Source organism: Stegostoma tigrinum, chromosome 26 (genome assembly GCF_030684315.1).
Source record: "Stegostoma tigrinum isolate sSteTig4 chromosome 26, sSteTig4.hap1, whole genome shotgun sequence".
NCBI classification, from domain to species: Eukaryota; Metazoa; Chordata; class Chondrichthyes; order Orectolobiformes; family Stegostomatidae; genus Stegostoma; species Stegostoma tigrinum.
The window spans coordinates 19828534-19842385 of record NC_081379.1 but is presented as its reverse complement, the minus strand read 5'-3'; the positions used below and the strand labels follow the sequence as shown (position 1 = coordinate 19842385).

The following is a 13852-nucleotide window of genomic DNA, read 5'->3' as shown; positions in this document are numbered from 1 at the left end:
GCCCTAATTCTGGGGCAATGCTCCCTGGTTCTAGAATCCCCAAGCAGTAAAAATAGTGTATCCTTATTTAAATTCAGTTTTTTTAAAAAAAATAATATCTTGAAATTCCTCGTGGATGCTGAAGAGTCTTTTGAATTCTGAAAGATGTGTTGATATTCTGATTACACAATGTGTGATAAAATATTTTCTCAAAGTTTATCAGAAGCCCTCCCCTACACTGACATCTTGGCTGCATTTAAATCACACACTTGAAAACTCACTTCTCTTGTACTCTAGTTTTAACTGGATTTTCCACTTTGTAAATAAAGGAATTGTTTCAGCTTGTCAAATCTCTGGCCTGCACCTCCCTGCCTCCACTCCCACCTTGTGCTTACCATACTCATTGTGGGTAAAGTTTAAAAAAAAAGTGTTGTAATTTACCACACAGTTATACTTCAGCTGGGAGTAAATGTTAATTTATGACAGCAAGAAACATGGTACATTTGTAGACGGTAATCAGGCCATTGCACAAATAAGACACATTACAGAAGAATGAACTTTTAAAATACCTCTTACAGAATTTTTTTTTAAATATGAAAATCAAGATGGAAGGATCCATAGTTATTTTTGCAAAAGAAAAACATATCAGATTGGACTACGAATAAAGAGTAAATCAGGGTTGTGTTCAGGGATGTCTGGGTTGTATATGTAGGCCACAGGAGGTGTAGGGTTACAGAGATAATGTTTTTTTGAAAATGGATGATGGTGTAAGCATGCTCGCCGAGCTGGTGTGTCTGATTGCAGACGTTTTGTCACCCTGTTAGGTACCATCACCAGCGCGCCTCCATTGAAGCGTCTGTGTTCTGCCCTGCTTGTTATTTATATGCCTGAGTTTGCTGGGGTGGTTGGAATCACTTCCGGTTCTGTTTTCAATGTACATCGGGTCCAGTTCAGTGTGTTTGTTGATGGGGTTCCAGAACCTTTAAACTTTTCTATTCATATACCTATCCAGCTGCCTTTTAAATAAAAGAACAAAGAAAATTACAGCACAGGAACAGGCCCTTTGGCCCTCCAAGCCTGCGCCGATCGAGATCCTCGGTCTAAACCTGTATCCCTTTGGTCCCTTCCCATCCATGTACGTATCCAGATACATCTTAAAAGACACTATTGTGTCTGCGTCTACCACCTCCGCTGGTAAGACGTTCCAGGCACCCACCACCCTCCGCATGAAGAATTTTCCACGCATATCTCCCATAAACTTTCCTCCTCTCACTTTCAAGAACTAGTAATTGAGTCCCCCACTCTGGGGAAAAAGCTTCTTGCTAATCCACCTTGTCTGAAGCCCTCATGATTTTGTAGACCTCAATCAGGACCCCGCTCAAACTCTGTCTTTCTAATGAAAATAATCCTAATCTACTCAACCTTTCTTCATAGCTTCCAGCCTCACCACTTCCTCTGGCAGGTCATCTCATACAGAGGGTGCTGCATGTATGAAAACGTTGATCCTTGTATCTCTTTTAAATCTTTCCCCTCTCACCTTACACCATTGCCCTCTAGTTTTGGGCTCATCCACCCAATGTAGAAGATCTTAGCTATTCACCCTATCCATGCCCGTCATGATTTTATAAACCTCTATAAGGTCATCCCTCAGACTCCAACCCTCTAGGGAAGATAGCCCCAGTCTACCCAGCCTCTCTTTATAGCTTAAGCCCTTAAACCCTGAGAACATCCTTGTAAATGTTTTCTGCACCGTTTCAGGATGCACAACAACCTTTCTATAGGAGGGAGGCCAGAACAACACACAATACTTCAACAGAGGACTAACCAGTGTCCTGTAGAGCTGCAATATGAGATTTGCAAAAAAAAAGTCATACTTTAAAAATAGCCACTTCTCCACTACCCTGCTGTGAGTACCCCCCCCCCCACACACACACAGGGTACTCCAAGGTCAGCTGTGAATTTTAGTGTTGGTTCTAAGAAAAGTAAATAAACTCCAGCCTCGGGAGATCCTTGAAACTGAACAGCAGAGGCATTCAGCTGTGCATGTTGCTGCTGGGTATACAGCTGTGCAGATTTACTACTGGCTAGCTACACTTCCCATTTAGCTTCTGCTTTGTCCCTCTTCCTCCTTTTTTAAAGTGCCGTTGTTTTGACCTCTTCTTTTTAAGGTTCCAAAACAATGCAACAGCTTCTAGGAATGGTAATCATTGTTCCTGGAATTTGTGGAAATCAGCTCCAACACTGGTAATACCTCACAAAAAAAGGGGTAGGTCTTTTCGCCATAGTTTCCCCCCCACCCCCCCATCATCTTGGATTACCCAGAATACTGCGCATTTTTGGACTGTGGGTAGAAATCGGAGCATCCGGAGGAAACCCACTTGGACAAGGAGGGATGGAAATGTGCAAACTCCAGGCAGTCGCTCGAGGCTGGAATTGAACCTGGGGCCCTGGTGCTGTAGGCAGCGATGCTAACCATTGAGCCACCGTGCCACCCTATGTCCTCAATTACCCAGGAACTTGGCTCTGGAGGGACTCCCCACAATCCCCTCTTGCCTGTGGTACCTTTTATCAGGCCCTTATTTGAATTTACAGCCTTTTTTAAAAAAAACTCACCACTATAAAGCATTACTTTTCCTTGTTAAAAGTGGTCATTAATAAAGGAATTGTTGCTACTGATGCAACAGATTTGCATGTGTCTCAGGTCAAGAATCTCTCACCGTGGCCACCAATCAATACTGTGCAAACAAACTGTAATGAAAATAATCAGTTCAATCTTCAAACAGTACAATCACCTCCAGCCTTTCAAGCCTCTCAGCGCCCTTCCATCCTCAGTCTAATTTTTGAATTTCTCCCTCATTACTATTGTACAGCATTCATGAAGTTCAACACAACTCTCTGAAACTGCCTCCCTAAAACTCCCCTGCCTTTCTCACTTTCAAGTACTCCCTAAAAACATATCTTTTCATTCAAGTTTTCCACCATATCTCAAAACCCTCCCAACAGAATCTGTTTCTTGTTATTTGGTTGAATCAAGTGCTCACAGCATAGGCATCATTTTTACTCAGATGAGCTTTTGACCACATCTGCATGTCATCACTAAAATGACCCACACTCACCTCGGAGACATCCACCCTTAGCTTAGTTGTTTTGCGGGTGAATGCCTTGTCCATAGCTTTATCACATTTACTACATCATCCCTTTTAACTGTAATTGATTCTTTAACCAATACTGTTGTCCCCACAATACCCGTCCTTTTTTGTCACCCACTCTTTCCTGCCCGAAAAGTACTAGATCTGGGGATATTAGCTGCCAATCCTTTAACCAGGTTTCCTTTATAGCAACATTGCGCAGCCGTGTCTGTCTGTGCCCTTAGTTCATCTGCCTTTTTTTAATATCCTTTGGATTGACTGATACACAGCTCAATTTCCTCTACTGAACACTTTTTAAATCCTCATTTCTTTCTTCTTTCCAAGTCACTGGTTATATCATTAATTAATGCACTACCTTCCCTTTCCTGATCTGAAGTTGATCCATCTAAACCTACACGTTGGCTCCCATCCCCCTGCCATACTAGTTTAAAACCTCACCAATGGAACTAGCAGAAGCCCCTGCGAAGATATTTGTCCCAGGCCTGCCTAGGTGCAACCTGAGAGGCTTGTACAGGTCTCACCTTTCCCAGAAATAGTCCCAATGCCTTAAGAATCTAAACCCCTCCCTGGTACACCATTTCTCCACCCACATGCTCTCTTTCGCATGTGGCACTGGGAGTAACCCCGTGATAAATTAAAATGCAGGGCCTCAAATATAGTTACCTCCCAACTTCCTGCATTCTGCTTTCAGGTCTTCATTCCTTTGTTTGCCTTCATTTTACCTGTGTGTACCACGGCCACTCGCCATTCACAAGGGAGGCAATGTACAGTGGTGTTATTGCAGGACTGTTAATCCTGAGATCTAGCTAACGTTCTGGGGACACTGGTACAAATCCCACCATGGCAGATGGTGGGGTTTTGAATTCAATAAAATATTTGGAATTAATCTAAACGATGATTGTGAATCCACTGGCAATTACCATAAAAACCTATCTGGTTCACTAATATCCTTTCGGGAAGGAAACTGCCATCCTTACCTGGCCTGGCCTACACATGATTCCAGGCCGACAGTAATGTGGCTGATTCTCAACTGCCGTCAGGACAGTTAGGGATGGGCAATAAATGCTGCCCTATCCAACGACACCCTCACCCCAAGAATGAATTAAAAAACCTCCTATTCCAGGATGCCCTGCAGCCACTCTGCCTCCTTAATGCCAGGGTCAGGGATGGCAATGTCCCATCCTGGATTCACATCTGCAGCCACAGAAGCTCTTGACTGTCCCCCATACTATTGCATCCTCCATCACTATATCCCTACTATTCATTTCCTCCATTTCTGTGCAGCAGAGCCAACCAGGAACTTGGGGCTGATGCTGCTTTCCCCTGAAAGTCCATTCCCTCACTTCCCTCCACCCCAACAGTATCCAAAGCCATCTATCTGTCTGAGAGGGGGATGACCACAGGACTTATATGTTTCCTTCCCGAGACTTTTACTTTGTTGGATGATCACCTGTTCCCTTTCTGCCTGTATGATCCTTACCTGTAGTGTGACCACCTCCCCAAATGTGCTGTCCATGTCATTCTCAGCATTGCGGATGCTCTGTAGTGAGTCAACCCACAGCTCCAGCTCTGGAAAGCAGTTAGCCAGTAGCTGCAGCCACTGAAAGTGTCCCTCATTTCCCATATGGGAAAAAGGAGCTTACTACAGGCCTGAGGTCATGACTTCACTCTAGTGTACACTGGTTACTCACTTTAAAGAGAATTTAATTAAGCTAGGGACCTTCCTTCATTTCATTTATTTTAATCAAAAGTCCTGACTATTTTTAAGTGAATATATTATACTTCAAAAATTGTAATAAAATCCTCTGTAGCTATCACTTGGCAATTGGCTGTCTTTGTTGGACCTTGTCACTTTCTGAATTGCCCAGAATGAGACTGAGCGCCGCAGTCAGTCCTTCAGCTTTGCCTAACTCCCTGTTTTCACCCAACTCCAAGCACTCATACCTAGCCAAGCAGCACTGACACTGCCTTGTTTTTACAGGCTGCAAAAACAATACTTCTGAACTGGAGCGAACCAATTGTTCAGTTAACCAGCTTCATCTGAGAGTAACCCAGCAGATTCCTGCTTCAGAAACACAAATGAAAACTACAACCAGTCAAATAGAGCAGTTTTTTGTTATGAGATGAAAGCATTAATTTATTTTCAGAGCTCATTTTCAAGTTCGGTTCAATTATCCCTTGAAACTGCCTGCTTTCCGCCAACTCCAAAGCACACTCTAGTTACATATGCTCAGACAGGAACATTAACTATCATTTGCTCACATCAAACTCTCAACCAGATAGAGCAAAGTCCAGTCACATAATTCTAATTACTATGTTGCACATCTCAAGCATCAAAGAATATCAAATAACCTGTTTTTCCAGGACCTACAGCTTCTGCTGTATTTAAGCCTTGAAAACATCATTTTATTGCATTGGACTTTTTGTTCTATGCAAATATGGCCTGTTTGAAATTTGTTACGTGCGAGGACAATTTCAGAAATTGCCTTATTGGGGGATAAGTTCTACATTAAGAATAGGCTCATAATAGCAATTTAAAATCTGTGCAAGTTAACTGAGATGGATGGGGTTAAAAATCAACTCCCATCCCCATATCTCACATTTCCCCCCCATCAGCTCAGTGGGAGAGGATCAGAAGAAAGAAAGTTTAAAGGTGTGGAGGATGTAGGTCACCAAATAGATCACACATTTTTTACTGCAGAAGATAGAGACATTCGTGCAGTCATTTTGGGAGGATGCCTCATTGACATGTAACTTGCAGTCCCACCCTACAAATAACAGGCTTATTTAAAATGCACTGCAGCTTGTGGGAGCCAGAAGACATGCTCACAGGGGCCTTATTCAGTTCCCAATGGCCTCCATCTGTCCCACTCCATCTGTATCTCTCCCTGTCCTGTTGCAATTGTCAACTTCCTACTGTCCTTGCTGCCACAGATCAGCCCCTAGGCCTCCTCATGCTGAAACTGCAGTTACACATTTTTCTTTCGTTATGTCTCAACTGACTGATAATTTGACGAGCTGCCAGACAAGAAGCAAATGAAATGGTAGTGAGATTGCACTGTTAAACTTAAAACTTCTGGGACCCCTTGTTGCAAATATTTAAGATCATATGCAGCCTTTAAAGCTGGATGATGTGCAGCACATTACTTCAATCTAGCATATATACATGTTTTCGATGAGCAAGGTAGGACAAACATATTTGGGACCAGTCACCACGCAGGCAGCACACTGCATTCCAAATGGTGAATACGTAGAGCAGTCTTTAAACTGGTGTTTACTCAACCAGGTTAATTACTAATCAAACAATCAGTAACAGCAAATGGAGGTTAACTTTGTATAATTACTGCAATCTGAAACATAATATTTGTAAACAATAAGTCCTATTTTGAAACTTCACTAGTAACGATGCAAAAGATATAGCTATGTCTATCAGTTGTTCCTTGTAAATTTCCAGTGTTTAATTATCGACAAGGTTCATCAAATGTTGGAACGCAGTGCAAGGACACTAGTTTGATAAGGGCATATGAACTATATATTACTAGCCAACACAGAACACATGATAGAAAAAAAATTCCAAATATCATATGATCAGGCAGAGATAGTCATATTTTCAGAAGTTACTTATTGATGGAGCAAGTCAATAGTAGTGCTTAGAATGTACTTCAATGGAATAGAATATTGTTGACATCGGTGTGAACAATATTCACATACCTGACTTAATTATTCCCACAAACACACTTCAAAACATCTCCTTCCTGGGTTTTCAACATTAGATGGGGAAAATTAATTGAGTGTAACCAAGTTCAACACTGAAGAAACTACATCAGCTTTGAAGAGTGCATTATCATTTCACAGAGAGCCCTCCCAGCCCATTATAATCTCTTCCAACCTCTTCCATCAGGCAGAGGATGCAAAAGCTTAAAATCATGTACCAACGGGTTCAAGGGCAGCTTCTTCCTTGCTGTTAGACTTCTGAATGGATCTCTCAGATTTCATATCTAATGTTGATCTTGCATTTTGTGCATCTTCTTTGCCACCATAACATTGTATTCCTCGATCTTTTGAATCATCCTCAGAACTTTGTACATTATGATGTGAATGTACTGCATGCAAAAAATAACTTTTCACTGTACTCAGGTGCACATGATAACAATAAATGGAATCAAATCATTGCACCAGATCAATCATTGGCTATAAGCCATCACTGAACAATTCCCCCAATATATTGTCCCTTTTCTGTTCTAATCTATAGTGATTTGAAAATGACTTACTCCATTTCTTTTTTCTCTGCTTCCTCTTGGGTCAAGTCTTCCTCAACACTGTAATCTAGAATGGACCCTACTCCAAAGGAGCGATTATGCTGGATCAAGGGTTTGATGTCATCTTGGTCCTTTCCAGCAACAAACTGTCCATAAAAAGTCATCGTCATGACCTTCTCAAAGAGCCATTTCCCAAGCAAGAACCGACTGAGATTGATGAGCTGCAAGAATAACCAAAATAGCATCAAACAACAACTGGATTAGCAAATCACTGCATGTTTCAAATTCCAAACAAATATTCACTAACACAATCAACACACCCAACCAAAAGACATAATCTCATGCCCCAGCAACATTAGCAAAATAAGGATTGGTCTACAATACAAAGAAATTAATGAAGATACATTCCACATTTTTCCTCAGTGAATCAGCAGGACTAATGCCATCAGGTACTCTTTGAGTTACTAGGGAGATTTTGGCCCACATATGAAAGTCAGACACCAGTGCTGCCCTCAGCAGTACACACCCCTAAAGCCAGAGTCACAGCCCATTTCCAAAGCATTCCCTCCCAGCCATCCAGTGTCACTACCTGCTTCTAAAACCTCATCACTCCAGTGTTATTGCCAACATCTCCCTCCCCCAAGCCAGGGTGGTCACATGCCAATTTATGCCTTCCTGCCAGCATCATTGTCCACAGGTAATAAAATGTGAGGCTGGATGAACACAGCAGGCCCAGCAGCATCTCAGGAGCACAAAAGCTGACGTTTCGGGCCTAGACCCTTCATCAGAGAGGGGGATGGGGTGAGGGTTCTGGAATAAATAGGGACAGAGGGGGAGGCGGACCGAAGATGGAGAGAAAAGAAGATAGGTGGAGAGGAGAGTATAGGTGGGGAGGTAGGGAGGGGATAGGTCAGTCCAGGGAAGACGGACAGGTCAAGGAGGTGGGATGAGGTTAGTAGGTAGGAGATGGAGGTGCGGCTTGGGGTGGGAGGAAGGGATGGGTGAGAGGAAGAACAGGTTAGGGAGGCAGAGACAGGTTGGACTGGTTTTGGGATGCAGTGGGTGGAGGGGAAGAGCTGGGCTGGTTGTGTGGTGCAGTGGGGGGAAGGGACGAACTGGGCTGGTTTTGGGATGCGGTGGGGGAAGGGGAGATTTTGAAGCTGGTGAAGTCCACATTGATACCATTGGGCTGCAGGCTTCCCAAGCGGAATATGAGTTGCTGTTCCTGCAACCTTCGGGTGGCATCATTGTGGCACTGCAGGAGGCCCATGATGGGCATGTCATCTACAGAATGGGAGGGGGAGTGGAAATGGTTTGCGACTGGGAGGTGCAGTTGTTTATTGCGAACCGAGCGGAGGTGCTCTGCAAAGCGGTCCCCAAGCCTCCGCTTGGTTTCCCCAATGTAGAGGTAGCCACACCGGGTACAGTGGATGCAGTATACCACATTGGCAGATGTGCAGGTGAACCTCTGCTTAATGTGGAAAGTCATCTTGGGGCCTGGGATAGGGGTAAGCACAATGATGCCACCCGAAGGTTGCAGGAACAGCAACTCATATTCCGCTTGGGAGGCCTGCAGACCAATGGTATCAATGTGGACTTCACCAGCTTCAAAATCTCCCCTTCCCCCACCGCATCCCAAAACCAGCCCAGTTCGTCCCCTCCACCCACTGCATCCCAAAACCAGTCCAACCTGTCTCTGCCTCCATAACCTGTTCTTCCTCTCACCCATCCCTTCCTCCCACCCCAAGCCGCACCTCCATCTCCTATCTACTCACCTCATCCCACCTCCTTGACCTGTCCGTCTTCCCTGGACTGACCTATCCCCTCCCTACCTCCCCACCTATACTCTCCTCTCCACCTATCTTCTTTTCTCTCCAACTTCGGTCCGCCTCCCCCTCTCTCCCTATTTATTCCAGAACCCTCACCCCATCCCTCTCTCTGATGAAGGGTCTAGGCCCGAAACGTCAGCTTTTGTGCTCCTGAGATGCTGCTTGGCCTGCTGTGTTCATCCAGCCTCACATTTTATTATCTTGGATTCTCCAGCATCTGCAGTTCCCATTGTCATTGTCCACAGGCCTCTCTCAATCAATCAATACTGTTACTTGCGGACCATGCCCCCAGAGGTAGGGCACTACACAAAACCTTCTGATTCTACTACCAGCCATTGGCTGTGGAACTGTAGCATGGTGACAAGTTACTGTTGAGATTATGTTGGTTGATGGAAACAGTCAGGACTGAAGATGCTGGAAGCCAGAGTCAACAGATGTAAAGCTGGAAAATGTTGGGTGCTGGCCCTGCTTCTGTTATTTTCTAATCAAACCAGTTCAGCATGTTCTCACATACCACTGCAGCAGGTGAGTTTTGAACCTTAAACCGCCTGGTGCAGAGGCAGGCAGACTGCCACTACGGCAAGAGAGACCAGGTACGTGTATGACATTATAATTCTGAATGCAGCAGAGAATAATTAACACGGAGACTGTTAGCAACAAATGACTCAGTGGGGATGAATCTAAATTAATCGATCAGGATTTGTTTCATTCTAGACTAGATAAATGTCATCAATTTTTATTCCAAGTTTACATATCTTAAGCGTTATGAGGTTTCAACTTTTCCGAAGTGAGATCGACTAACCGTTAAATTCTTTCATCATTCTGAAACTGCGGATTCGGTCAGCTCATTCTTTCACTCCTGAATCTAATAGTAAGTTCATGATCTCCCCCCAGCCCCAACTTGACCGGATAATGACACCACCCCCTGGCCTCCTACCCTCCCTCGACATCTTTGTCTCCAACTGCCGTCGAGACATTAACCGCCTCAACCTCTCCCCCCCTCTCACCCACTCCAACCTCTGCCCCACAGAATGGGCAGCCCTCCGCTCCAACCCCAACCTCACCATCAAACCCACAGACAAGGGTGGCGCAGTGGTAGTATGGCGCACTGACCTCTACATCGCCGAGGCCAGACGCCAACTCTCCGACACCACCTCCTACCGCCCCCTTGATCATGACCCCAACGCCGAGCACCAAACCATCATCCCCAACAGCATCCATAACCTCATCACCTCAGGGGACCTCCCAACCACAGACTCCAACCTCACTGTTCCCCAATCCTGCACGGCCCGTTTCTATCTCCTTCCCAAAATCCACAAACCTGCCTGCCCTGGTCGACCCATCGTCTCAGCCTGCTCCTGCCCCACGAACTCATCTCCACCTATCTGGACTCCATTTTCTCCCCTTTGGTCCAGGAACTCCCTACCTATGTCCGTGACACCACCGACACCCTCCACCTCCTCCAGAACTTCCAATTCCCTGGTCCCCAACACCTCATTTTCACATGGACGTCCAGTCCCTATATACCTGTATTCCTCATGCAGATGGCCTCAAGGCCCTCCGCTTCTTCCTGTCCCGCAGGCCCAACCAATGTCCCTCCACCAACACCCTCATCCGCCGAGCCGAACTCGTCCTCACCCTCAACAACTTCTCTTTCGATTCCTCTCACTTCCTACAGACAAAGGGGGTGGCCATGGGTACCCGCATGGGCCCAAGCTATGCCTGCCTCTTTGTAGGTTACATGGAACAGTCCCTCTTCCGCACCTACACGGGCCCCAAACCCCACTTCTTCCTCCATTACATTGATGACTGTATCGGCGCCGCCTCTTGCTCCCCAGAGGAGCTCGAACAGTTCATCCACTTCACCAACACCTTCCACCCCAACCTCAAGTTCACCTGGGCCATCTCCAACACATCCCTCACCTTCTTGGACCTCTCAGTCCCCATCTCAGGTAACCAGCTAGAAACTGATGTCCATTTCTGAAGCCCACTGACTCCCACAGCTACCTAGAATACACCTTATCCCACCCACCCTCCTGCAAAGATTCCATCCCCTATTCCCAATTCCTCTGCCTCCGCCGAATCTGCTCCCAGGATGAGACATTCCACTACCGCACATCCCAGATGTCCACGTTCTTCAAGGACCGCAACTTTCCTCCCACAGTGGTCGAGACTGCCCTTGACCGCGTCTTCCGCATTTCCCGCAACACATCCCTCACACTTCGCCCCCGCCACAACCGCCCCAAGAGGATCCCCCTCGTTCTCACATACCACCCCACCAACCTCCGGATACAACGCATTATCGTCCGACACTTCTGCCATCTACAATCCGACCCCACCACCCAAGCCATTTTTCCATCCCCACCCTTGTCTGCCTTCCGGAGAGACCACTCTCTCCGTGACTCCCTTGTTCGCTCCATACTGCTCTCCAACCGCACCACACCCAGCACCTTCCCCTGCAACCGCAGGAAGTGCTACACTTGCCCCCACACCTCCTCCCTCACCTCCATCCCAGGCCCCAAGATGACTTTCCATATTAAGCAGATGTTCACCTGCACATCTGCCAATGTGGTATACTGTATCCATTGTAAGACAACAAAATGTGAGGCTGGATGAACACAGCAGGCCAAGCAGCATCTCAGGAGCACAAAAGCTGACGTTTCGGGCCTAGACCCTTCATCAGAGCATGCTGCTTGGCCTGCTGTGTTCATCCAGCCTCACATTTTGTTGTCTTGGATTCTCCAGCATCTGCAGTACCCATTATCTCTGCTACTGTATCCATTGTACCTGGTGTGGCTTCCTCCACATTGGGGAAACCAAGCAGAGGCTTGGGGACCGCTTTGCAGAACACCTCCGCTTGGTTCGCAATAAGCAACTGCACCTCCCAGTCGCAAACCATTTCAACTCCTCCTCCCATTCCTCAGATGACATGTCCGTCATGGGCCTCCTGCAGTGACAACAATGATGCCACCCGAAGGTTGCAAGAACAGCAATTCATATTCTGCTTGGGAACCCTGCAGCCCAATGTGGACTTCAGAAGCTTCAAAATCTTCCCTCGTCCAGCTCGTTCCCTCCTCCCACTGCATCCCAAAACCAGCCCAGCCTCTCTCTGCCTCCCTGACCTGTTCTTCCTCTCACCCATCCCTTCCTCCCACCTTAAGCCGCACCTCCATTTCCTACCTACCACTTCATCCCACCTCCTTGACCTGTCCGTCTTCCCTGGACTGACCTATCCCCTCCCTACCTCCCCACCCATACTCTCCTTCCACCTTTGCTCTTCTTTGCTCTCCATCTTCGGTCCGCCTCCCCCTCTCTCCCTATTTATTCCAGAACCCTCACCCCATCCTCCTCTCTGATGAAGGGTCGAGGCCCGAAACGCCAGCTCTTGTGTTCCTGAGATGCTGCTTGGCCTGCTGTGTTCATCCAGCTTCACACTTTATTATCTTGGATTCTCCAGCATCTGCACTTCCCATTATGTCTGATATAAACTCCTGACACTTGGAACACGCTGGAGGCAAGCATAGCACAAAGAAGGAAGGAAATTCGGTGTTAGAGAGGGAGAAAAGCTGAATTTCTCAGGATGTTTGAGACCACGTTTCATATCATGTGGGTATGCCTGAGATTGCACCATTGAGAAGGGTGGGCGCCATCTGAAGGCGGGGCTGTTTCCCGGAAACCCGGAACGTTTCTTAAAACTGAACGTAAATCAGGCAAATAGGGGGAGAACAAGTGACAACGAATGTGCTGATATCGAAAGTAGTTTTCTTTCCAATTTGTGTTCTGGACTGTAAATATTGCACTGCAGAGTTTCTTGCCTTCTAGATATTCACTCGCTGAATCTTATGTTTATACTTTTGAAGCCCCAGTCATTACAGATCCCTCTTGCCCCTCACCTCCTTGTGCCGGTCCACTATCACACTGTACGAGCAGAGCCGGAACACCAGCAGGCTCCGCACCAGCTCTGCGCTGCTCTTGCTCCGATACGCTTCACGGTAGTTGCCGAAATCCGGGATGACAGCGGCGGTGGAGCCGGAGGCAGCGGGCAGTTGCGAGCGGACGCTTCCCTTGAGGGTCAGGCAGGGCCGGCTGCGTTCCCCAGGAGGCTCCTTCTCCTTCGGGGGAGCGGCGGCGGCGGCAGATGAGGTGGAGGAAAACCTGAGGAAGGGCAGGCGATGCAGGAGGAGACGGCTGGCCATCGGGCTGAGGAAGAGGATGCTGCAGACACTGGGGACGAGGGAGGGAGGGAGGTGAGATATTAGCCCCGCACTGACACACGTCCCTCTCGCCAGATCCGGGTGCAGCGAAACTCCCACTGTATCCATTTCCTGGCCAACCAGCTGCCAGGGCGCCAAGCTTCCATTCACAAAAAAACAGCTTCAGCCCCGCCCCCGGCTGCTCTAATCCCCTCCCTGTGTTGGAGGCTCTGCTTCATGTCTCCTTCCTCCCTTCTCTACATCCAGGGCGATTGTGTACTAAAACACACCAGAGCTTGAAACAAAAACAGAGAAATTGTTGGAGAAACTCAGTGGTTTTTGCACCATCTGTGGACAGAGAGAGCAAAGGTTTTGAGTCCAGTGATTTGCTTATTTTTATCTTCACAGATGCTGCCAGACCCGCTGAGTTTCACCAGCAGTTT

The 13852-nt window shown here is 46.8% G+C and overlaps 1 protein-coding gene across 2 annotated transcripts in view; it reads right to left on the bottom strand.

Moving 5' to 3' along the window:
* The window catches only part of LOC125464144 (proline dehydrogenase 1, mitochondrial-like), a 47730-nt gene extending 34268 nt beyond the window's left edge, over positions 1 to 13462 (bottom strand). For both annotated transcript variants that reach the window (XR_007249969.2, XM_048556274.2), the window contains exons 1-2: positions 13110 to 13462; positions 7400 to 7608 (exon numbers count right to left, since the gene is read on the bottom strand). Coding sequence is in view for 1 of the 2 variants with exons in the window: in XM_048556274.2 (XP_048412231.1) it covers positions 7400 to 7608; positions 13110 to 13412 (512 nt within the window). In the remaining variant the exon portion in view is untranslated. The remainder of the gene's footprint in view (positions 1 to 7399; positions 7609 to 13109) is intronic.
* Between the last annotated feature and the right edge of the window lie 390 nt (positions 13463 to 13852).